General features: G+C 42.6%; 3 protein-coding genes across 6 annotated transcripts in view; 1 reads left to right on the top strand and 2 right to left on the bottom strand.

The window, feature by feature from the left end:
- Window positions 1-820: 820 nt before the first annotated feature.
- CEP76 (centrosomal protein 76) lies at window positions 821-11136 on the bottom strand. Of its 3 annotated transcripts, none has more exons than XM_015855277.2 (12): window positions 11040-11136; window positions 10489-10644; window positions 9763-9844; window positions 9159-9383; window positions 8247-8432; window positions 7388-7485; window positions 6821-6949; window positions 5362-5553; window positions 4402-4568; window positions 3337-3670; window positions 2385-2602; window positions 821-1191 (listed from the first exon to the last, which is right to left on the bottom strand). In XM_015855277.2, exons 1-12 carry the CDS (start codon window positions 11100-11102, stop codon window positions 1053-1055), a joined length of 1989 nt encoding a protein of 662 aa, XP_015710763.1. In that variant the 5' UTR covers window positions 11103-11136; the 3' UTR covers window positions 821-1052. The 3 variants fall into 3 exon arrangements, with proteins under 3 accessions (XP_015710763.1, XP_015710765.1, XP_015710764.1); XM_015855278.2 differs by having other exon boundaries at window positions 1077-1191; window positions 2369-2602; XM_015855279.2 differs by lacking the exon at window positions 11040-11136 and having other exon boundaries at window positions 10473-10491.
- PSMG2 (proteasome assembly chaperone 2) lies at window positions 11134-24642 on the top strand. Of its 2 annotated transcripts, XM_015855283.2 has the most exons (8): window positions 11134-11267; window positions 12464-12635; window positions 13450-13508; window positions 14272-14390; window positions 15482-15655; window positions 17124-17244; window positions 17600-17737; window positions 18402-24642. In XM_015855283.2, the coding sequence occupies exons 1-7, from the start codon at window positions 11187-11189 to the stop codon at window positions 17717-17719; spliced, it is 846 nt and encodes a 281-aa protein (XP_015710769.1). In that variant the 5' UTR covers window positions 11134-11186; the 3' UTR covers window positions 17720-17737; window positions 18402-24642. The 2 variants fall into 2 exon arrangements, with proteins under 2 accessions (XP_015710769.1, XP_015710768.1); XM_015855282.2 differs by lacking the exon at window positions 18402-24642 and having other exon boundaries at window positions 17600-17968.
- The window catches only part of PTPN2 (protein tyrosine phosphatase non-receptor type 2), a 31545-nt gene continuing 27092 nt past the window's right edge, over window positions 20257-24709 (bottom strand). The window contains exon 10 of the mRNA XM_015855281.2: window positions 20257-21033. Within this exon, the coding sequence (XP_015710767.1) occupies window positions 21012-21033 (22 nt within the window). The 3' untranslated portion in view covers window positions 20257-21011. The remainder of the gene's footprint in view (window positions 21034-24709) is intronic.

Below are 24709 nucleotides of genomic sequence, written 5' to 3'. Positions count from 1 at the left end.
CAGGTCCCCAAGAGCCACACACAGATCCATATTTTGCTTTTAACCATACTGAACGTAATGCTTTTTGCCCACTTGCAGCTACATGCATGTGTGTAGGGGATACCAGTGTAACCGAGCCACAGCCAGTATTTAACAAGCTACTGCAGTAGCCTATCCAATGCAATCCAGCTTTTCAACTTGTACTAGATACAATGAAAGCAAGGGAGAAATTTGTCTGTTACACAGTGTAAAGTGCTTCTTAACATAATTATTTCTTTGTCCACAGCTGCAATATGCATTGCAAGCTTCTCTAGCATTATTCATAACCATTAGAGAGAAGAGCCTCAACAGGTTTGGCTTTTGTCCCTCCAGTCATCCACTACATTGCCAGGAAAAAGGGATGAGCTTAGACAGACATCAAACTCAATACAGCTATTAACATGTTCAGGTGTCCAAGTCTTGTTTTTCAACATAAAAAAGCCCACCATAATTTATCACGTTCACAGATCAGTATTACCTATACCTGACTGATCTTAAAAGCTACTGCTAGCCTCATACTGGATGTTGTGTTGAGGGACGTGGTTTAGTGGGAGCTATTAGTAATAGGTGAACGGTTGGACTGGATGATCTTTTAGGTCTTTTCCAACCTTGGTGATTCTGTGATTCTAAGAGAGGCAGAAATAAGTGTCCATTATGGAAAGGAAGCATAAATGAACTTCGGTAACTCTGGCTCTCACTCATTTGTAAAGAACACCCTGGACACCACTGGCATAGAGATAAAACAGACTGCTTTCTAAATTAGCTCTTACATTAATTCAGAACTGCTCAAGAGAAACCAATATTGCACATATGCATTTTAATAACATTCCTGTAAGTATTAAAAGTAGCTTTTATTAAAATAAAATTCTCTGTATAAATACAATCCTTCTTGTGTACACAATTCATTTCACTACAAACACATGCCGCATTCAAAATCAATGCCATTTATCTAAAATACCTTTGTTCAGTTGTGGAATTTCATACGCAAACACCTCATTTTGCACATCTAGAGAGGTAAGAATTATTTCTGCTTGTCAGAGGACAGAGCGATATTTACAAGCAAACATGATCCAAACAGCGCATGCAGATTCAGGGTATGCAAACACACGGACACGAACGGCAAGTCGCACCTGGTCACCCCTACAACAGATTATTTCTTCACAGAAAGGAGACCTGTGACAGAAAACAGTAACAAACATCACCAAGCTGCTTTTTCAATTCTCAGTTTCATGTGCAATTATTTCACAGAATCACAGAATTGGAGGGGTTGGAAGGGACCTCTAGAGATCATTGAGTCCAACCCCCCTGCCAAAGCAGGCTCCCTACACCACGTCACACAGGTAGGCGTCCAGGCGGGTCTTGAATATCTCCAGAGAAGGAGACTCCACCACCTCCCTGGGCAGCCTGTTCCAGTGCTCTGTCACCCTCACTGTAAAGAAGTTCCTCTGCACATTTGTGTGGAACTTCCTATGCTGTACTTTCATCCCATTACCCCTAGTCCTGTCCCCACACACTACTGAAAAGAGACCAGCCTCACCACTATGGCTCCCACACCTCAGGTATTTATAAACATGGAAACTTGCTTGACAGTTATACTATGAGCACCCAAGGTCTGCTGATCCCAGTAAGAAATACTGTCTTCCAGTGGGATGGCTGTTGTGTTGGAGGAGAACAAGATTAACACTGGCCACTTTTAATTACTGCAGAAAAACTAACATAACTGTATTTCAAAGGGGGGAAAAAGGGACAACCTGTATTTAATCTATTAGAAGTCTATCACCACTGAACCTGCCCAGTTCAACACAGAAGCTGTACCACGTGGGCCCATTGGGCTACGAAGCTGGTGAGGGGTCTGAAGCATGGGCCTTATGAGGAGCGGCTGAGGGAGCTGGGATTGTTCAGCCTGGGGAAGAGGAGGCTCAGGGGAGACCTTATTGCTCTCTATAACTTCCTGAAGGGAGGTTGTAGTGAGCTGGGGGTTGGCCTCTTCTCTTGTGTAATCAGTGATAGAACTAGAGGGAATGGTTTTAAGCTGTGCAGGGGAGATTCAGGCTGGACATTAGGAACTATTACTTCTTGGAAAGGGTAGTCAGGCATTGGAATGCACTGCCCAGGGAGGTGGTGGAGTCACCGACCATGGGAGTGTTCAAGAAACGTTTGGATGTTGTGTTGATGAATATGATTTAGCTGGGAAGTATTGGTAAGGGTTGGACTAGATGATCTAAGTCTTTTCCAACCTTGATAATTCTGTGATTCATGTATACCACACACTCCTACCAGTTCTTACTTCAGGAAGTCAGTTATCTTTAAAACCACTATTCATAATTAAGCATTACTACTTGGTACTTACATACACACAGTCTTACCGAAGACACGTGGCAAATGCTCTCCTGGCATTTCTGTACACAAAATGGATAGGAAACCCTTTAAACGTGTGACCATCAGGTACTGCTCTTCTGACAGCATCCTGAAACTCCTCGTTTCCTGCAGAAATACCCGTTGCACGTTCAAGCTCGTAAGCTGCTAGTGCTGGTGACAATAGATAGGACAGATGGTCATCCCAAACAGTAGAAAGGCCAAGATCCTGTGAAGCGAATCACAGCATGATGACAACCATGCAGGAAAAGAAAACTAGGATGTTATCAAGTTTGCAGACTGTGTAGTTCATACGTTTATCTTCATAGTTCAAGCAATAAGATATGGATACCAATTCAAACACCAAACTAGAAGCATCAAGAATCAAATGCTACACATCGAATGGTAAGGGAAGAAAGGGAGTTGGAGAGAGGAAGGGGATGAGAGGAGGTAGGAGAGAAATCCTGATTAAGGAGAAAACTAACTTCCGAAATACCTGCTAACTTTGTGAAGCATTCAGAGTTAAACCACGACAGCTGAAAGCCTGCTTCTAATGAGGGACATAGAAATAAGACTGTGATGGATACGCTCAACTCACCGACAAACAGACTTTATCTTCTTAGTTCTTTCATAGAGCACTTCTAAGTAGCCTGTAGATACCTCTAAGCCAAAAATCATGCTCCTCCAAAGAGAGCCAAAGGAAGGGCAGGAGGATTAAGCCCACGTGACTGCAGAATTGCCACTGCAGATCCTAAGTACAACATCTAACCTCGCTCTATACAGTCAACCCAAATGTTGTTTCTAGTTGCTTCAATTTTAACACACTGCATTTCCACAGAAGCTGATGGAGAGCATATTGCAAAGGTCTAAGTATTTACATTACAAGCAGATGTTCAAGGACACTGTATAAACATACACCTTTATTACCTTAACAGATCAATGATGGTTTTTAAGCAAGATTACCTTCCTGTGTTCTGAGACGAGGATTCTCAGTTGCAATTCTATATCATTGCTTGCCACTGCTGCATCTATCGCTGAAGCACACAAAGGAGGAAAAGGGGGAACTGAAGATGCGGTTCCAGGAGAACACACTGATTTTATTGCTTCTGCATTCATGGGTTTCCACTTAGACTCATCCTGTAGGTCAAACACACAGACCTCCACTGCATCAGTGGGCTGACAGTTTCCATAGAACTTCTGATGGTTGAAGACACAACCTATCGTGCGATAAGGATACAACGGCTTGGGCTGTTCAACTATTGGAGGGTCATCGGGGTTGATAGGTCTGTGGATGTACCTGATGAAAGACATCCAATTTTTTATTAACACACTTGGTATCTTAAGGCAGGCTACAAAGTACTTCAGTAGGACAGAAGTAAATCATTTCTCCTTTTAAAAACATAACCTAAATTTTTTACCATTGCAATTACATTTTGCAACAACACATTAGTACAGCTTCCACATTATAAAATACAAAATCACAAGGTTGGAAAGGACCTATAAGATCATCTAGTCCAACCGTCCTCCCTTTACCATACCTAGAGAAAAACCCTCTGCGGGTTGGAAGGGACCTTAGAGATCATCGAGTCCAACCCCTGGGATTCGAGCCTCCTGTGTAGCAGAGCGGCACTTCTACCACTTGTGCCACAGGGGGGATTCGAACCCAGGCCTACCGGTGTTGCAAAGCAGTGTTCCACACAACCATCAGTTGCCCCAAGAGGCAAAAAAGTTACTATCCTGCTTAAAACCACTGAAAAGCACATTATGAAATACTTCACCTCACGCTCAAGCAGTTATCCTAAAAACAAAAGTATACAGAGCAAAGATGCACAGACAAAAGTCTCCTGGATATTTGATTAAATGACAAGACAGGGAAATGAATATGACAAAGAAACAAGACAAAACCAACAAGCACACACACACAAACACACACACACACACACACACACACACACACACAAACCCACCAGAAGAACTACACAAATCTCAATAGGTACTGCTTAGTTTTCTTATTTGCTTTTTACTCACCTATGTCCCGTTAAGCTCTCCCAAAAAGTAATTGTTCCATCGGTTCCACAGGTCATTACCCAAGCGTGAGGGATTCCTTTTGCTTTTGTTCCTACACACACAAAGGCTTCCAATCCATAGCCAAGAAGAAGACTGCACAGAAGGTTGGCATGATCTTCACAGTCACCCTAGACAGTAAATGTTTGTATGTTGGTTTGACTATCAGGCATAGCTAAAAACATTAGAAAAAGAAAGCAGTATTTCTCCAGTTGTTATCTAACAAGTCGCGTTTCCCTCCTATTTACCTAAAACATGCACCAGAAGTCAGGACTTCAAGGTTACAAACTTAAGAATCTTGAATTCCTCTTTTTAATATGCACCATATCAAAGTATATCAGGCTTTTACAACTTCCAATGGAGTTATTGTTCTTCACAGAGGCTCATATGGTGCTGCATTTTGGATTTTTTATGAGAACAGTGCTGACAGCACACCATTGCAGGTGCTGCAGAGCAGCGTTTACACAGACACAAGGATATTTCAGTTCTTCATGCTGCCTTGCCCATAAAGGGCTGTGGTACACAAGGAACTGAGAGGACAGAAACAGGATAACAGCTGATCCAGACCACCCAAAGGATGTCCCATGTCACATGTCATAGCGCTCAGCAACATAAGCTGGGTTGAAGGAGGAAAAGGGGATGTTTGTGATGATGGCTTTTATTTTTCCCCCCTTAAGGAACCATTACACATGATGTCCAATGGATTCATTGAAAAAAGGATTCAAGCAACAGCACTGAATAAAGTAAGTCAGCTCCAAAGCCCTCTTGTCTAATACTTAACATCTGCCACTATTTGATCTTATAAAAGCTATTTGCATTTATGAGTTCTCTGAAATGGATTCAGTCCACCTTTTGCAACCTGTTTTAAATGACTAACTTCATTCCAACTATAAAAGTTGTCATGCAAAGACTGTTTTTACATACCTTGTTTCTACATACGAATGCAAGAAGTGTGCACCACTGCTCTTGTTTGCCACCACCTCCTCCGATGACAGGAGCTCTTTCATAACCCAGGACACTGACAAATCGTGCTGCTTGTCTAGGTGTGTCTAGCAACCGGCCCGCTCGAAGTGGTCTGATATATGAACATACCGGACGGTTTACTCCATTTTCATCCTGAACGTGGTAAAGAAATAATAGTACTATTAAAACTTCCTAAAGCAATCCATTATCTACTGTTAGTTTCCAGTGAAGCTTCCATTCCGGCTGCACCAGGTGTGTTCAGCAGTGAGATGAATGCACCACACCCTTACGTGGAAGCTGACACTACTCCCGTACACAGCTGGTGAAGCCAGAAGAGAAGACCTCACTTCCCTGAAGACAAACAGCAGGTGTGGATTGCTTCCGGAAGTTATTTCATCATCTGTGCCAGGAAAATTGCTGCTCTACAAGTTAAATTCATATATTAGCATGATAAACACAAAGCATCACAGAATGGCCCAGGTTGGAAGGGACCTCAAGGATCAAGAATCTCCAAATCTCCTGCCACAGGCAGGGCCACCAACCTTGCCATTTAATAGTAGACCAGGTTGCCCAGGGCCCCATCCAACCTGGCCTTGGACACCTCCAGGGATGGGGCATCAGCAGCCTCTCTGGGCAGCCTGTTCCAGCACCTCACAACTCTCAAAGAACTTCCCCCTGACATCCAGCCTAAATCTTCCCTCCCTCAACTTGAAACCATTTCCCCTTGGCTGTCTGTTATCTACCCTTTCAAAGGCTTGACTCTCCTCCTGTTTGTAGGCTCCCTTTAAGTACTGAAAGGCTGCAATGAGGTCACCCTGCAGCCTTCTTTTCTCCAGGCTGAACAAGCCCAGCTCCCTCAGCCTGTCCTTATAGTCCCATACCATTCCTACTACTGAGGGGCAGTCACCAAGGAACAACTGATGTGATTGTGACGTAAGTTACAACACAGTAACTTACTAGCCAATGATTTGTTCACATCTGTAACTACCATGCAACATTCACCAGCCAGATTACTTTATTAACCACAGAGTGCTCAAATATTATATGGATCTGCTCCAGTATATCCAGTAACTCCACTACTTATTACTGTATAAAACCTGTCTGCAATAGTTTGTATAGATCACTTAAGCATTTGCCATTTGTACTTATTCAAGGAAAAGACTAAAATGGCTTTTCTACCTCCTACACCAGGGGTGCTTGGAGCAGCCTTTCTCTATGAAACATACTCTTCAGCTTCAGTATACATAGTTCAAGTCTTGAAAACTTCATTGTCAGCATACTGTATCACATGTAGCCCTGAATGGAATCTAACCACATCATAAATCTATACAAATTCTACATACACAAACTTCAAACATGCAGCTAAGACTAAAAAAAACACCTTGAAGAACAGATTGGTGTATTTGTAAAATATACAAACCTGTGCAAAAATCTTTACCAGCCTTGAGTTGTGTGTAGGCCTGATCTGCAGGTATTCTCTCCACCACTGTTTAGCATACACAAGAAATAAACGTTCTTTTTCTGCTGTCTTCTGACGTTCCAAAGTAAACTACAGGTAGGAAAATACACACAACCATTCACACATATAATAATTCCAAACAAGAACAAAAAGTAATCAATATACATACTAGCACATGATCCTTGCATATGAAAAATGAAGTTTAATATGACAGCATGCAACCAATGCTAAAGAATAGTATTTTAAAGTGAAAATCCAATGAATGTAAAACTCAATTTACATTTCTTGTTTGTAGGCTGATATATCAAGCTTGACTGAAGTAGTGTTCATCTTCAGTGACGCATATCTGTATAGAAGGACTACTCACCTTGCTAAGTGTGGAATAATATCTGTAACACCTTTGGGCCACCATTTACTGGCTTTTCAAGTAGAGTAACCGACCCTTTATCTACATAAATAACTGTACAGTGTGCATCCCCCCTGCTGATAAAAGAACAGGCCATCCCTCACCCCCTACATATTACTTACCTGAGTGCTTGTTATTTCTGGAGACAGAGTCTTAGTAAGTGGTGGATACATTTCAAGTCTGATGTTCAAAACACCGACAGAAACCTTTGATTCTGTACCTTTGAACCAAAATACATTCCTATCAGTCCTTTCAAATTCATTTGACACAGAACAAATAATAGTTTTAATCATACCATCATAAAAATAAAACCCCATAAACTTCTCTAAGTACATACAACACAAAGATCTTCACTGAAATATTCTACTCAAGAATGAAAGGAATGATAACCTGGCTAAAGAAGCTGGTAACTGGATCTGAGCCCTAAGGGCCTCTTTCCAGGTGATACCAGAACATACAAGATGAATGCTGTTCTGTAAGGGCTAGAATAGGCACCTACAAATAGACTGGAAGAGCCACAGTGTACAAGTGCCCATTGTTACTGAATGTACAACTCACTGCTCAGATCACTGTGGTTAGAGCAGGATCATAACTGCTACACAGGACAAGCTAGATTTTACACTTGAGAACACTGACACGGTATTTTTCCTGGAGACGCATTTGTTGATTTATGTTTGTTTTGATAGTTTACCCACATCCTGGAGATAACAGAGGCTCCCAGGTACAGGGACCACTATTGCACAGGATCTGGAACACACATTCTTAACACTTTGATAAGACAAAAATCTGACCATTAGTCCTTTATATAAACTCTTCTTAAGGATACCTTAAAGTAATTCATGAGTTGATACCTTAAAGTAATTCATGAGTTGATTAGCTGAACTGAAATCAAACCAAACCATAAATACTACTTTAAGCTTCTAATCAAACTTAGTACGCAATACTTTAACTCATCGTTAAATGCTCATTAGTTATTCTTACCTACACCCAGGAGTTCAACAGCAACATTTGTGATGCCATTCTCTGCAGCCAGGACAGATCGCCACTCCAAGAAATAGGACGCTACCAGCGTTGTCTCACCAAACGTGTCTGTTTTGATCAGAACCATATGCACTGGATCACATACAGATAACATAGTTGTTGCATCCACCATTTTACTTCCATCACCTGCCAGAAATAAAGCAACATTAAATAGCCAGAATATCACCCCAAGTCCTCCTTAAAATAATACTACTTTTTAGGTAAATAACTGCACTCTTGAAAACATGGAATGCTTCAGGTCTATTTATTATACACCACTATTGATTCCAGAATTCTTCTCATAACATTCATCTGCCACCACATTTCCTGGCTACCAACGGCAGAAAGGCAATAGAGGCGACAGATAACCGTGGAAGTCAGTCATCGAACAACTCATAGCAAACTGAGCTCAAAGTAAAGTTTTTCCTTCTGCATGGTGACAAATTGCTATCCACCTTCACGAGAATGCTCAAGGTTGGAAGGGACCTATGGAGGTCAGCTGGCCTAACCCCTGCTCAAGAAGGAACACCCAAAGCCCAGGACCATGGCAGTAACTTCAGAGTAGAAAAGACAAGGTAAGAATAGAGAAGGATCTAGAAGTGAAATCTAATAGTCATCAATTTCCCTACAAAAAATTTTAGTAATAAATAGGAAAGAAACACACTACATAATTTCAGACCTGTTTTGGAATAACTATAAAGTCAAAAAGAAATCCAGTGAAACAAAGCAAAATGATTTAGTGTAGGGTTTTTAGAGTTAGGGTTCTGGTTAGGCTGTGGTTGGACTTGATGATCTTCAAGGTCTTTTCCAACCTGGGTAATTCTATGAAAAGAAACAACATAGCATCAGCTTTAAAGTCATGATGTTCCTTACCTAGGCTTTCCTTGTGAACTTCAAGTAAAAAACCATCATGGAAATCTGGCTCACAAGCACAGGGAACGGGTTTAGAACGGAAACGCTGATTTCGGAAATGAAGACATAGTGTAAAAGTAGAACAGATTTGGCCAGGCAGAGGATCCGGTTCCTGAAGATGTTCCAGAAAAGCTTTTCCACCCAGAACCTGAAGGTAAAGATACCTTCGTGTTGGGTCAATGTTAGCTGTAAAGCGTAGCAACAAAAATGAAGAGACTACAAACAGATCTCAGGAAGCATGTTAAACATCAGCTAACCAACAGGAGAAGAGAAATAAAAAGAAATAATAAAGTTTTTGTATATAAGTCCCTAGGAGAAAGTGATTCTAAAATACATGGATGCTATTTTAACGTAAAATAAATGAAACATGAACGTCACATAAAACTTGAATCTGTATCAGTCAAACTTACATCCTTTAGATAAGCAAGACATATTTTTCTCCTCTTTGGAGGCTTTAAACGAATCCAGTTCATGTTGTATTATTAATTCCAAGATCAATAATCCTACATTTGACATTTCTATCAAAACTACAACCCAGAAATATGAGAACAAATGAGCAACATACTTTTTTTCATAACCGGTGGCTCTCTATCAACAAAATGTGTTGATGGTTTTGGAGATGAAGCCCTCTCCTTTCCACTCACATCCTGGAATCACAATAAAGAATTTTTAAGGTGTTAATTGAGGCAGCAGCAGCCTTCCCTCAACCTTCTATAATTTAAAGCATTCTCCTTCCCAATCAAATGTTATTCCTCTTGTACAACCTCTGCTAATAGGTGAGACTTAACAAAAACTGAGCAAACGCTGACACTGTGGTATTATCACTACACCAAATACAGCACACACTGTTTTGTCCTAAAACATCACAAGTCACTAAAGCCTTTTTGAACTACTAGAAATAGTACCTTCCTGTACATAAAGGGAGTCTACAGGAAAATAGGTGAAGGACTCTTCGTCAGCGAGCATAGAGTTATGACAAGGGGCAATGGCTTTAAACTGAAATATGATGGATTCAGATGAGATAGAAGGAAGAATTTATTTCAGAGGGCAGTGAGGCGCTGGCACAGCTGCCCAGAGAAGCTGGAGGCCCTGGAGGCACTCAAGGCCAGGTTGGATGGGGCCCTGGGCAGCTGAGCTGGTGGAGGGCAGCCCTGCTCATAGCAGGGGGTTAGTCCTCTCCAACCTAAGCTATTCTGTGATTCTATGCTTTTAGTGTGTTAGAACTTGGACAAGACACCACATCAGTTAAGAGGAATAAGCAAAGTATCTTCACACTTGAAGAGGTTCTCACAGTGACAAATTTAAGTTCTTTCATAACATCATCGATGATTCCTCGCTGTCTTAAGGCTTTTATCAGATCCTCCGTGGATAACTGCCGATGCTCAGGCGCCAGCTCCTCACGTATCGTCTCGGCCAGAACTTCTCGGATCCTTCCATGGACATCCATCTGAAAGAGAACTTCTTACAAGCTGCAGATAGAAGTTCCTGACAGCAGTTACAACTAAAGAAGCATCCTGTAGGACTGCCAGTACTTTCTGCACATAGAGCCCATGAGTTCTTGGATTAAATAAGAGCCAGCTGAAGAAGTCATACTGCCTCCCTAAAGCAGCTCTACCAATTAAAAACGTTATGAGCACAACGAGCCTGAACGCATTCACTGCTCTGCGCCTTAAACCTGCAAACCCAACAGCTTCCCGTCTGACTTCTGAGGGGGACAAAGAACTAAAAACTTCGGATGGCCGCTTCTTAGTTCTCTAAGGCACAAAAGCAGACAATGCCCATTTCCTCCCCCCCTCGGCACCACACGATCAAGGATGCAAAACACCGTGTGTCTCAGCTCACCTTTAGCAGCTGCTGCTGGATGAGCTGCTTCAGCTCCGACCCTTTACCCGGCGGCAGCGCCATGGCGGCGGGAGGAGCTCCGCCCCAACGGCCGCGGCGTGAGGGGGACGGGAAGCGGGCGGAGCTGCGCGTTGCCTTGTGGCATCCATGTCTCCGTCAGGCCTTGCCGGCATGTTCGTGCCTTGCGATGGCGGCAGCCCCGATTTCGAGGGTTTCACGCTGCTCATGGTGAGTGGTTGTCGGGGGGCGGAGGTCGGGGGGGCTGCAGCCTGAGCGCCTTCATGGATAGGGCACCCGCAGCTCTCTTCAGAGCGCCTCCCCGCCCTCTGAGTGAGGAGATTCCTCCTATTACCGGAATCTCTCCCATTTTAGCTTAAAACCATCCTCCGTGTCCCATCCCTGCGGCTCGTGGCTTACATACACCTTCAGGGGGTGAGGGAGAGAATCGGAAGGGAAGTAAAACATGTGGGCTGGGATAGTTTGACAGTAGGGCAGAAAAGGGGAAATAATAATGAGAGAAGAACGTAAATAAATGAAGCACGCTGCAATTGCTCACCACCCTCTAAGCGATGCCCAGGCAATAGCAGCCCCCAGCCAGCTCCCCCAGTTGTGTTGCTGAGCACTTCACCACATGGCATCCCTGCCAGGCAGGGGGTTGGAACTACATGATCCTTGAGGTCCCTTCCAACCCGGGTCATTCTGTGATTCTATGGCATGGGATGTCCCCTGGGCCAGGCTGGGTCTGCTGCCCTGATTCCTCCCCCTCCCAGCTCCTTGGCCCCCCAGCACTTCGCTGGCAGGGCAACACAAGGAGCCAAAGTGGCCTTAGTTTTGTAAGCGCTGCTTTGTAGCAGCCAAAAGAGCAGTGTGGTAACAGCGCTGGGCTCACCTGAAATGCAAAACACGCTGCTACACCAGCTGCTGGGAGATTAAATCTATCCCAGCCGAAACCAGGGCGCTGGAAGACGCCTCATTCTTACCTATTGCTCAAGCTGAGACTTGTAGTTGAGTGTGTAATATCAACGTTACCATTAGGTGTCACTTGAGGTCTGTCAATCTCTGCGTTCTAGAGCGACTTGCCAATTCTATGCTCCCCACTCCCTCCCCCCCCCCCCCCCCCCCCCCCCCCCCCCCCAAAAAAAAAAATATATATATATATATGTATATATATATATATATATATATGGGGGGAAAAAAAGTTTCAAAACCTTTGTTCAAGTTTACAGCGAGAGACAGGGTTATTCACAGAAGTGACCAGTGTGATTCTGGGTGACCAACCTAAGGGATGGTCATCTTTGTCTGAAAATGAGCTGTCAATTAAAGAAATCACATTTAGTCAGAAATGAAATGTCTTGTACCTTCACTGTTTGGAGAGCATTTTGTCTATAAAGCACATTGTAATCCATTGACTTCTGTTGCTTCAGCCAGCAGTGTCGGTAGGAAACGTTGGCCAGCTGGCAGTAGATCTGGTGATCTCCACACTTCGCATGCCTAAAGTGGGCTACTTCTACACCGACTGCCTGGTGCCGATGGTGGGGAATAATCCTTATGCAACAACAAAGGAGAACTCAATGGAGCTGAGCATAAACGCTGAAGGTGTGTACTAAATGCTTGTGGTGTTTGCAAGAAGCATACAGAGCAAAAAAGGTTGCATTTACTTTTTTTGTTGTTATATTTTGCTTATGGGGACTGTGCTTAAACTAAAGTCCTTAGTAACAGTTTCAGTAACTAAGTCTCTTAGAAATAAGAATGTGTTTGTACTTGCAGAGGAAACCGTTAGTAGGCCTTACTTTATTTTTGATAACCAGTCTGACATATGCAACCAGTAATGCTGGCTGGCTCACAATCGTGTTACAGTGCAGCCAAAACTCCCAACAATTTTAATCCTAAGCAACATGAAGTGTGCTCATAGTTTAGGTGCAGGAATGCAAGCTGCGTTCTGGTGTAGAAGGGGATTTCTCACTTCCCTCCTGTGTTTGTCTTTTCCCCCTTGTGCTGTTCCTCCCCCTTAAATTCACTGGGTTTTGCTCCACCTCAGTTATGGCGTTTCTTTCTTTTTTTAATTCCTCTTCTATTTTATGCTCTTAAATCATAGAAATTTCAAAATAATCTTTCATAAACTTCGTAAAGCTGCACAGAAGAATTTCCTGAATCATCATAAGGGGGCAGATCTTATGTTCTGCTTCATTCACTCCTTTGAATCTGTGTGAAATTAAGATTTTTTAAATTTTTTAATTAATTAAATTAAAGTGAAATTAAGTCCAGTGAAGACATTGCACAAAAATAAAGAGCTATTTTTAACAGCAATCAGGTTTTCCAGCAATTGGATTTGATAACTCTCAGGTTATCCTCAGGTTTGTAAAGCCCAGATTTCTTTCTTGTTAAAAAGCTTTATTATTTCTCCTTTTAGTGTATTCATTGCCTTCGAAGAAGCTTGTAGTTCTGCAGATCAGATCACCTTTTATAAAGGTACGTGCATCCGTTCTGAGCTCACTCGTCAGTAGTTGCAGTTCTGTGTGCAGATGGTTCAGGCACCCTGGGTCAGTTTTACAGAATGATTCAAACAAAGCAAAGAAGTACAATGAGAAGAACTGTGCCAGGTTAGGAAACGTTTTCTTAAACCAGACCAAAGTCTCGCAAGATATTTTTCTGCTCAGTGCTGTAACGCTTTCTGTGTCGGATACAGTTTTGTCTCAGAGCTGATTTCTGCTCTCGCTGAGGGCTGAGGTTTAGTTTTGTTCTTCCAAACCCCAAAACAACTCAGCTGTATTGTTAACATGTCCTTAGTTATTAATAGTCTCAAACAGAACACAGAATGTTCTGAGTTTTGTCCATCTCTCTTTTCTTCATACAGCTCTTGTCCTCGTGTTTGTATCTTGTATTGTGATGGCTTAATTTCTGCTATTGCTTTTTGGCAAAAATTGGAAGAATATGGTGTGATCTACACATTATCCCATCCCGTTCTAAAGCTGTTTCCACTAGTACTTACGGCACACAAAGCTGTTGTTATTTGTGTGCTTTTAATGAGTGTAATCATTATGTGTGTAGCTTTAATGAGGTAAATTGCCAGTCTTCCGCTTTTTGAAAGTAAATGTGAACCTGTGAGCTTAAGGGATGTGAAGAAAAACATATAAAAAGCTGAACGTTAAATACGACATCTCATATTGTTGGCTTTGGGTGTTTTTTTATCAACACAAAACATTTCTATTTCATTCTCTGTCCCTGCATGAAGGACAAATACAAGCCATTCTGTCAAACACTGCTTTCTTGGGTGGAAAGCAGCAAATGTGCCAGAGTCATTCTTCTGTCCAGCAGCCACGCATACCAGCGCGATGACGAACAGCTCCTTGGGTATGTTTGTGTCCTTAAAAGATCTGTTTAATATTTATGTTCATTTTGGCAGCCTGACTTCTTTTTTTTTTTTCCCCTCTTTTTGTAGTACTTTTTATTATTTTGCTTTGCTGTGTAGACAGGACATCTTGCTTTAATATCGTATCAAATGTTTCGTGTTACACAGCGCTAGTCTCTGAACTTACTCCTGCTGAAAGTCCAGAGCAAATAATACTCTGTAAGGACATCGTGCTTGGCCTGCACAGTCAGTCTCAGCTTTAACTTCTTTATTTCTTTCTGTTGCAAGCAATGTCAAGGACCAGCAGCTGCTTGAGATCTCTGATTAGATGTTTGAGATTTAGTAGAATATTAGCTAGTCTCCTAACCTTTCATTAATTGTTCTGCATGTTGAGGATTTTCAGTATAGCAAGATCTCCAGGCTGCATCCCTGTGTAGAGCCTTAAAGGAGGCTTATGTCTATGTGCATCCCAGATAGAGGCCCAGTGCTGTTTGCATGCAGTTTAAAGAACAGCCAGCTAAAATGGAATGAAGTGGGAAGGAGTGATATTCATTTTGCACATTCTGAGCCATAAGTTGTACCTATTTCACCTTGGTTTGTGAAGGGGGACACGAGTACCACAGCATAACTCTGACACCAGAGTCACTAAAGACTGAGAATAACACATGCAGAAAACAGCTTTTTGAAGTCTGCGGGTAGTTGTAGCGTGAGTCTATTAAAAATACTGTATAACAGTGGAGTCTGTACTTACTTTAATTGAATCTGTTCCCATATGAAGCAAGAAAAATCACCTTTTATGTGTAAACTATTTTAACAGCAAAAGATCTCCTACTTATGTGCTTATGCATCTGGTATTTGCCAGTTACAGAAGCATTTAAAAAGGATACCTTAGTTATATTTGTGGCAGAAAGTTGTGTATATTGTCCTGAAGTCACTGAATACTTGTACATTTTGGCTTGGGGAAGAAGGGAGTATTGCAGTTCTTCGTTGCAGATTTGAGGTCCTCAATGCTCGCAGCTTCTTTCTGTCACAAGTAATAACTTCAGTGCTGTCTTTTATTGTCAGACTGAACACATTCATGATTTGTTCCTAGGACACCGCTGCGCTACCTGCTCACACCAGCTCTTGAGAAAGCAGTGAAAGGCCAAATACAGGAGCTGAAATGGAAAGAAATGGAAAAAGTAGCAGCTTACCCTGGAATAAGCGATGCAGAAAAAGTTCTACATATTCCTGGAGGTGGCATCACAAAATTATTGTTTACTGAGAGGTGAGTGGCATTGAGATAAACGCATAAAGGATGTCAGGTGTCCTATCAGAGGTGTTCAAGGCCAGGTTGGATGGAGCCCTGAGCAGCCTGGTCTAGTAACACATCTGGAGGTTGGTGGCCCTGCATGCAGCAGTGGGTTGGAACGTGATGATCCTTGAGGTCCCTTCCAGCCCAAGCCATTCTATGATTCTGATGCATGAGTAAAATTATTATGGATTAGCTGTGGATTTTTACTGTTGTTAAAATGTGTGCACATTAGGAATTGTGTCAAAAGCACGTCAGGTGGCAAATTTTAGCTAGCAAATCTCAAGCACTGCACTAAACATATTAGTTCTGCAAAAGGGATTTGTTTTATAAGTGCCAGGTGGAAAATTAGCTTTTGGGGTTTGGGTTTTTTGTGTGTGGTTTTCTTTTTTCCTTAACTATTGCTTTTGTCACCCATCCAAAGTGCTATCTCCAGCAGCAGGAGTTCCTAATACCGTGCTTACCTTTGTGCTGACTTCAGCTGTGGAAACAGTGCAGAAATGCGAAAGCTGAGACCTCCCAGGACTGCAGAAATCAAAGGAAACTAAACCAAAAACACACAAAAACTTCATGTCTAAATGAATAAAACAGGACAGTGCTAAGGGAAACTGAAAAAATATTGAAGTTGTTGTAGCGCATACATCATAGGACTTTAAATTTAAACTCATTGATGCTGTTTTGTGGCCCTCTAGTTGGTATCACTCCTCCCCCCTACCCCCCAGAAAAAAAACAACCCACCAAAACCATTTCAGAAATAACAGTGTGGTAAAAGCCATTTACCAGCAGTAGCGTTCCTGGTCTAACAAAGGGAAGGGTAAACTTCAGTGTATGTTTTTGCAGAATATATGCTTAAGTCAGCTCCGATTGTGGGTTTTAATGGCTTTTTTCCTGAGTGTTGCAATAGCAAACAGGGCTTGGAAAGTTTGCTTCATTGGTAGGAGGCAGAAGTGGAAATTTTAACAGCCTGCAAAACTGCCCTTTGAAATACGTGGTAGGATAAGGAGTGATTGTAGCAAAGGCTTTGTATAAATGCCCTGCTGGGGCAAAAGTGCCAACGCTCTGGTTGCAGACTCCATGTAGAGGAGGCTGCGAGTAACCCTCTATGACACAGGATTCTTGCCTTGCAAAGGAAAGAATAAATTCAAGATTTAGAAAGCAAACATTAAGTGTGAAAATGTAACCGAGCAAGTCTGGAGGAAACAAGAAAGGAAAAAAAAAAGTATAGTGTGTGTATGTATGTGTATATATGTATATATATATATATATATATATGAATATATAAGGATTACGTTTGTATGTATAGTATCTGGAAATCTGTATTTTCCTTTCTAGTGTAATACTTCTTCTAAAGCAAACCATATACAGCTTGTTGTGTGCTAAATACATCAATCCATTTGTTCTTGATTAGTAAAGAAACAGAAAATCCTGCTTGTTTTTGTTGCAGTTGTTCCAGAGGAATCCACATGGCGGTTCTTCTCAAATTCTGCTCAGAAGGGGACAATATCCCTGACGCCTTTGGGCTGGTGAACTATCTGAATGAATGGCTTCAGCTAATTAAAATCAGAGTAAGTGCTGTTTGTTTTAGAGCTTTCATATTTTCTATCAGCTATTTTCATTTTCTGTATTGGCTGCCTTTGCTTTGGCTTGCGGTCACCAAGAGCAGACCAAATGGAAGATATGTTTTGATTCAAATTCTGCTGGGAAGTTTCCCACCCAAAGAACAAACCTTGGGCAGAGGTGGTGGAAACTGTGTAAAGATTTCATCTGCTTAGAACTTGCAATACTCTTCTCTAAAGCAGTCTACTATGACACTGACACTTAAAATGCTGCCCGTGATTTTTATACATATGCCAGAGAGAGGATTGCATTAAATCGCATTATTATTTAAAGCGTTAAGGAGTTACTCTGTCCTTGTTGCAGAGAAAGTCTTTCATGGCTGCTTCTCCAGAGTGGGAAATACCAGATCCTTCTGCACAATGGAAAATACCAAGTTCTTGGCGCCTGCTTTTTGGCAGCGGTCTCCCACCTGCGCTCTTCTGATCTGCTTGGATTTCTTCTGTAAGTCACTCCAGCATAGTCTCACTTATCCCTTGAACCGGTGATAACTCACTAATTGCCACAGTATCCTGATTTGTTATGTAAATACATTCTTAGGGAGAACCTCTTTTACCCCTGTTAACTATTGAAATAGCAATAACTTTCAGAAATCGAACAAAGAAATAGGTTTGACATGGTTGTTTCTTGAAGAATTCTTTTTTTCTTTTAAATAAAATATTTCCAAACCCCTTTTTCTTTGGTTAAAGTGTTACTGCAGTAGAAAAGCTCACAGTGTCCGGGTTCGAATCCCCCTGTGGCGCAAGTGGTAGAAGTGCCGCTCTGCTACACAGAGGCTCGAATCCTGGGGGTTGGACTTGATGATCTCTAAGGTCCCTTCCAACCCGCACGAGACTGTGAGACTGTGTCTTTCTTAGCGTAGCTGGGAACTTGATTGACGTGCAGCTTTTCGAATCTTTGTAGAAAGATAAAGGGCCGCTCTTCTAAGCCAACTGTGGATCGCTCTTCCCAAACCTTCCTGCTGATGTCAGTGTAGCTCAGCAGTGATCTCTCTGCTTTCTGTTCCCAGTGTTGCCACAGCTGCTTCAGCTGGAGAGGCTGCGAGTGGCAGAGCAACACGCACTGTGTTTTCTGATGTTTGTGGTAAGAGTTTCCACTCTTCTTCCAGGGACTGCAGAAACACCAGAACAAAAGCTTGCAAGGCAGACAAGCTTTCTCAGACTGATTTGAGAATGTATTCAGTGCCCTGACATATAAAGAAAGTAACATGCTGTCCTGAAAGCAAGCAGCCTGGTGCCTGTATGTTATAGGTGTAGTCTGAAATACCATTATTTTGTTGGTTGTGTTTCATGTTTGCAGTGGGACTTGTTGCATTACTAAGCTACATATTTGGGTTTGATCCTTTTATTTCTTCTGACTCGTGGTCTTGTCATTGTTTTGCTAGAAACGTGAATGGAAGTACAACCCGTTTGGGGCCTTTGCATAGAACTCATCACAGTGGTATTTCATACCTGCAAACACTGTTCATTCGACTCTTGTGTGGTTGGTTAGAAAAGGACCAATAGCACAAATGACCTGAAGGCTAGTCCTAATGAAGGGTGACAGGCAAGTGGTGCTCGGGTATCTACAGAAAGCTCAGCAAGCAGGGGATGCTGGTATCAAATAGTCGCAGCAGTCAGGATGCATCGTGCTGTATGCTGAGTGCTGTGTGGGATGCAGCATTTCAGCAGGAGCTGTCTCCATCATTTAACAGCCGTGACAGCTCATATCCCAAGCCTTACTTGTTCTGCTTTGAAGCAAGGAGAAACTGTGATTAAAAAGCCTCTGTGTGCCTGCTGAGCATGGCTCCAGCAGACGATTTAAGCCTCCGATTGGAAACCCATTTCATCTTTGTCTCAAGAAGCAGCCTGTCCTTTCTGCCTTCATGTTTCACAGCAGAACTTGAGAGCACTGCGCAGAGAAGTGAGGCACGTGCTGGGACTTGCTGAGCCTGTGTCTTCACACTGCTGCTGTCACAGTACAGCCCATCTGGTTGGGAACTCTCAGTTCCCTGTGCTCAGCGAGGCGGTCCCAAGACCCGCTGAGCTGAGAGGATGGCGTTTAAAGCCCTGAAGAGCAGTTTGAGAATCCAGTCACGGTGGGACAAGGGCTGAAGTACGCTCAGGGCACACCATGAAGTACAAGTTACTGCATATTGGACAGCGATCAGAGATAGTGGTGGGTGAGAGAAAGCAGCGTGAGCATGTGCTGCCCATCACTGTATGTATTATGCCAACTCAACAGTTAAGAGAGGGCAAAAAAAAAATGAAAATGTAAATCTCAAAAGGCACAAAGTGCTGAGCTGCATCCAGAGATGCAGACAATGCTGCAAGCAGGGTCCGCTGCTCCATTCTGCAGCAACAAGGTTTGCTACGGCATAGGGCAGACGTCTGTCCTTCACTAGAAGTAGGCACAGCCACACAACTCAAAATGAAGCTGAATGTAGCTGTGACAAACCCAACGCTCGTGACTGTTTCCAGATGGTGCTGAGCACTTACTTAGCTTTAGTAACTGCTTAAAGTACTCCCCTTGTTCAGCTACGTACTGAAGTTAAACACAACTTCATCATTAAGCCTCACACCCAAGTTAGGATTTCAGGTTGTGTACTGTAGCAGAAATACTGTCCCATATTCCCGTGCCTTCCAGTTTTCTTCTCCTTCTGCTTTCAGGGAGTTAAGGATTTACACAAAAATCCTATGAAGTACAAATCACAAGTAAAACACCCCCCGCACCACACAGTAGTTTAGACATTCACAAAATACAACTTTTCAGTGAATGAGGGTTTATCTGAAAGTACCAGAGCTCCCATGAGCACAGAATTGAGCTTAGCTCCCATAACAGAAGGCACAGGGCTGGTAATGCTGCTGAGTCCATTAAACCAACTTCAGGCTGTTCCACAGTTCACCCCTTCCCACTCCAGCTGCTCAGAGCACTGATAGATCATAGATGTGAAGCGAAACACTACACGTAACACACACTGATGGCACAATACAAAACCCTTTAATGAAAGGCTCCACCTGGGCACCTGGCCCTCAGCCCATCCATTGCAGGGAGGGGTGGGCAGTCAGACTCCCCCCTTCCCTGAAGGCAGAACAACAGAACACATTCCCAAAGTTACTCCGAACATTCTGTGTATATTTGGTAGCAAACATAAGGATTACCAAATCAACCGGGCAGATTAATAAAATAACGTTCTTAGTGGTGTATTACAAAAGAAATGTGCAGGAGTTCCTCCCAGCTGAGACTACAATACTTAGCATTCATTAAGTATTTGCATAAAGCCCATTCTAGCAAGAATATGTTGCAACGTTCCAGTTAAGACAGAAACACCGTGAGGTGAAACATTTCTTCTAGCTCCAAATAAGCTTTTAACAGTTGCTTCCTAACATCATTCGCACACAACAGCACGTTGTCCATTTAAAAAAATATTTAATGCTGCCAAAATCGTATAAAAATACAATAAGAGCGGCAGTACAAAACAAAATATTTCCTAATTTATTTCTCTTACATTAATACAGGCATTATAAAAACACAAGACGGCAAGTCGTTTTGTTTTGCAAAGTAGCATGCTGGTGGTGTTCTTCGTCCCCTGGATGCGGTTTACGCTGTAAACAGATAACTGAGGTCCTCCTGGTACTTAACAGACCTCACTTTTGTTCCCGAAGAGGGGTTCATGTCTCGCTTTGCATGTCAATAATTTGCAGTTTATAGCTGCAGAATATTCACAAGTCTTGGAGGCTTAGGTGTCAGTCAGTCTCGGCCTACGACATACAACGCAAAAGAGAGTCACCGATTCAGTACACAGTGCAAGGACAGAGAAATCAGAACAGACAACGGGTTGGCACCTCGCTACAGAACACAAACGGCTTCTCCTACATGCATTGAAGTGACTACTGAGCACTGCTTGGCTGCGGAAAGCACTCTTGGGAACCTGTTGCACTTTGGCACGTACTCGCTGGAGAGCTCCAAGTACAGGTCAGCCCAGCCAGCCACTTACACACGCACTCAGCCACAAGTGCTGCAGAAGTCGTCTTTGACCTGAGTGGGACTACACAAGGCTGCAGCTCAGCACACTCGCCACCTGTGGCCAATCCTGGCATGGAAGTAAGTTTTTAGGCCCTGTTGGAACGTCTTCCTCAGTCCATGAGGTGCGTTGCTCTTAGGAACAAAGGCTACACTGCAAGGAACGCACAGAGCCCGCAGTACTACAAAGCCAGTGTGCTACAAGCAAAACGCTTCTACATTCTGCAAGCACTCTGCTGATGCACACAGCAGGTTTCTTCTGTTCAATTAAAATACATAAAGTCATCCCGGCTACTTATCCAATTTAAATAACGACTCAGACAGAAATACAATTTTGAACACTGTTTTATTTTTTCATACATAAAAATGAAAGACTGACCTAAACCTTTGTGGTGTCAGGGTTAAGAACCCAGGAAGACTTATCGTGTGTTATGGCAACTTTGCAAACTCCATCCTGCGACCTAAGCCACTTGGCCATGCAGAAGACTTCCTCTTTTGCCACTAATTTAAGTCTCTCGTGCAGTCATCAAGTGTGTCAGGTGAAAGCATAATGCCAACAGCAAGCTAAATAACTGAGTTTACATTCATTGAACTTAAAGCTCACCAGGCTGCTCGTGGCCAACACAATCCAACACACGCACGTGTGTATACACTTATACTTCTTCCCTGCGTGGTGGAATATCAACCGATGCAAGTAAACCATTTCAGTCAAGACCTAACAAAACTATCCAGGTTTCACTTGCAGTATTTACATAAAATAAATCTGATTTCTTTTTTTTTCCCCCCAGAATTCTGTTTCGCAATGAATTCAATTTTAATACGTTTCAAGAGAAATAGAGCTGTACCGCGACACTACATGGACTGCCCTGCACGAAGGATAAAATCAAACAGAAGACTTAGCGACTAATTCCAAACTGCTTGCAACTCCAAACCCACTTGCAACGGAGGTACAAACATTTGTTAGTGGTGTTTTCATAGAAAACATGGATGATCTGTATGAAGCTTTCACGTGAGAGTCAAACACCGTGTTACCAAATTCACACCTCAAGCATTTTGACCAACCTATTGCCAATCCAGGGAAAAGCCCAATGCAGTAACACTTCAAAGTGCAAAAGCCCCTCAGAAGTGCCATAGAAACAGCCAACAAATTGCCAGGAATCAGGGGAGTGGGGAGGCAGAAAGCATCTTTCTGCCTCTATCTTTAAGCATTTCCTTAGACAAAAGGCCCAGTATTGATAATCTTCATTCTGGCCCACATTTATTCTTGTTTAACATCCAACTGCTCTCTATTTTAATCCCACAGAAGAACTAAATATCACACGGGCTCAGTTTGCAGTCAAACACTGCAAGCCTCCACAAGTTCTGTTGCAGGCTTTTGTCTCAAGCCCAAATGTGATGCTGAGGGACCGGAAAGAAGAGTTTTATCCAAAGTGACTCCTAGGAGATCTAATCCTCATTTCCCTCCCACTCCCACAGAAAACTCACTGTTCAAACTGTTTTGTCCAAGACTCGCACTGGTTGATAACTCTTAATCTGAGGAGACTCAGATCTTTCAGATACGTACAAGGATGTAACTGAACAGATTTCTACCTATTATCACTTGAAGATACTCCTTCTTCTCTACTGCATGAGAAGGAACTGCGACATGACAGGAGGTGGCTCCCTGCTGCCCTGCCCCACGGCCCCCTCCCAGCAAAGAGGGCCTCCTTAGCAGCTACACAACAAAAAGCCAAAGTGTAGAAGCTGGAATCAGGAAGAACTGCATTGAGAACCTGCCAAGACCCAAGCAGAGTTCAGCATCTGGAGGACGCTGGCAGACCAGAAAAACTCATCTAAAGCAAACACAAAGGTGGTAAATGACAGTGTTTTCACTGAAGGTTTTGCCTTGCACTTTTTCCTTAGCTGCTTTTAGGTATTTTGAATTAAGTTTGGAATATTTCTTTATTATAAAAATACTTAATTACATTCAACGTGGTTTTCTAAAGCCAAGAAATATTTAGTAAGGCACATCAATTTACACGGCGTATCAGTTACAGCCGATACTTCATAAATCCTCAATTCCCAATTAAAGGAAAAAAGAACAGAACCTTCCATGCCGCTTGCTGGCTAAGTTACCGCAGCTGGCAAAATGATGAATGCCTTAAAATACAGGAGCTGCCTTCCCATACTGTGCCACAGCCACTGGCACATTGCTCTGCTGTTAGAGCTGCACAGCAGGTCAGCAGTGCCATAGGATGAATTATCTTTGTTCCACTGACACAACATTTCCCAAATACACAACTGCACGTTCCAAGGAACTACACTTGTTTTCCTTATCTGGACGCTTCAGCATTTGCTTACTATTTAAACAGCGTAGCTCAAAATAATAATATTTACTATTGTGAAATGAGAGTTTCAAAGAGTCCGCACAACTCAGCCTCGCGTATTTACGTCAGCCTGTTTGGGCCCCACGCCTGGCACATTAATGCTGAGCTCTGACTTGCTGGAAAGCTGTCAGCTCCTCTGGAAGAAGAGCAGATTTTTCAGCAATCAATCCAAAAAGTGCTTTATGAACGAACAACAAAAAAGCCTCAATAAGGTCTCCCAGGAGGACACACCCAGGCAGAAAACAATCAAGCCAGAACAGCGGAGAAAGTCAACACAACTTCTCTGAAGTCATCCAACAAGTCAATACTTGAATAAATAAATCCAGGATTCAAAGTGCTGTCTAACACTACAAAATAATAAGTTTCAACTTCAGCCACCACAATATAAGCTCTGTATTTCAAGAGAACTGAAAGGACAGCGAGTGATCTGCGTTTGGTTGCTGTTCAGCAAGAGCTGTTATCGTCTGAGTCACGGAAAGGGACTGCTCAATATTAAAGTGCCTACAGGACGGGGATTCCCAAAACACCCCACCACCGAGTGTTTTACTCTCACGCCTCTCAAATACAGCAACAGGCAACCTGAAGAGCAATTCCACACCTTGTGAAATTCTCAAAGTGGCTAACAACTGAAAACAGTGGCTACACAGAACGCTACCAGCATTTGTTTCCTATCCAGACCACACTTGGAAGACAAACTAGTTTCCTTTGAGGTGCTTTCTACGTATATTACTGATAAACTGATTTTATTCTTTATAGCAATTAATCTGTAGACACACAGAACATCATGTTTCACATTTAATGGAATGTCAGAACTTTAACAAAGTTGGCCTTCAAACAGTAGCTGAAGTCTGGATACATTGATCAGTCCAACAGTATGCTTTTCAGTGGGGGCTAAGTTCTCCAAAGCCTTAAAAAATTCAAATTCCCAAGCCGTATTTAAATAACAAAAACTACAAAAAATAAATAAGGAATGCAAAGTAACAGAGTAGAAATTGCTAAGTGCTTCATCAGACCCCTAGCTGCTCACATCATAAATCTGAGAGTCAAA

Source organism: Coturnix japonica, chromosome 2 (assembly GCF_001577835.2).
Source record: "Coturnix japonica isolate 7356 chromosome 2, Coturnix japonica 2.1, whole genome shotgun sequence".
Taxonomy (NCBI): domain Eukaryota; kingdom Metazoa; phylum Chordata; class Aves; order Galliformes; family Phasianidae; genus Coturnix; species Coturnix japonica.
The sequence above is the reverse complement of the archived record's forward strand: the minus strand, read 5'-3'. Positions and strand labels throughout refer to the sequence as shown.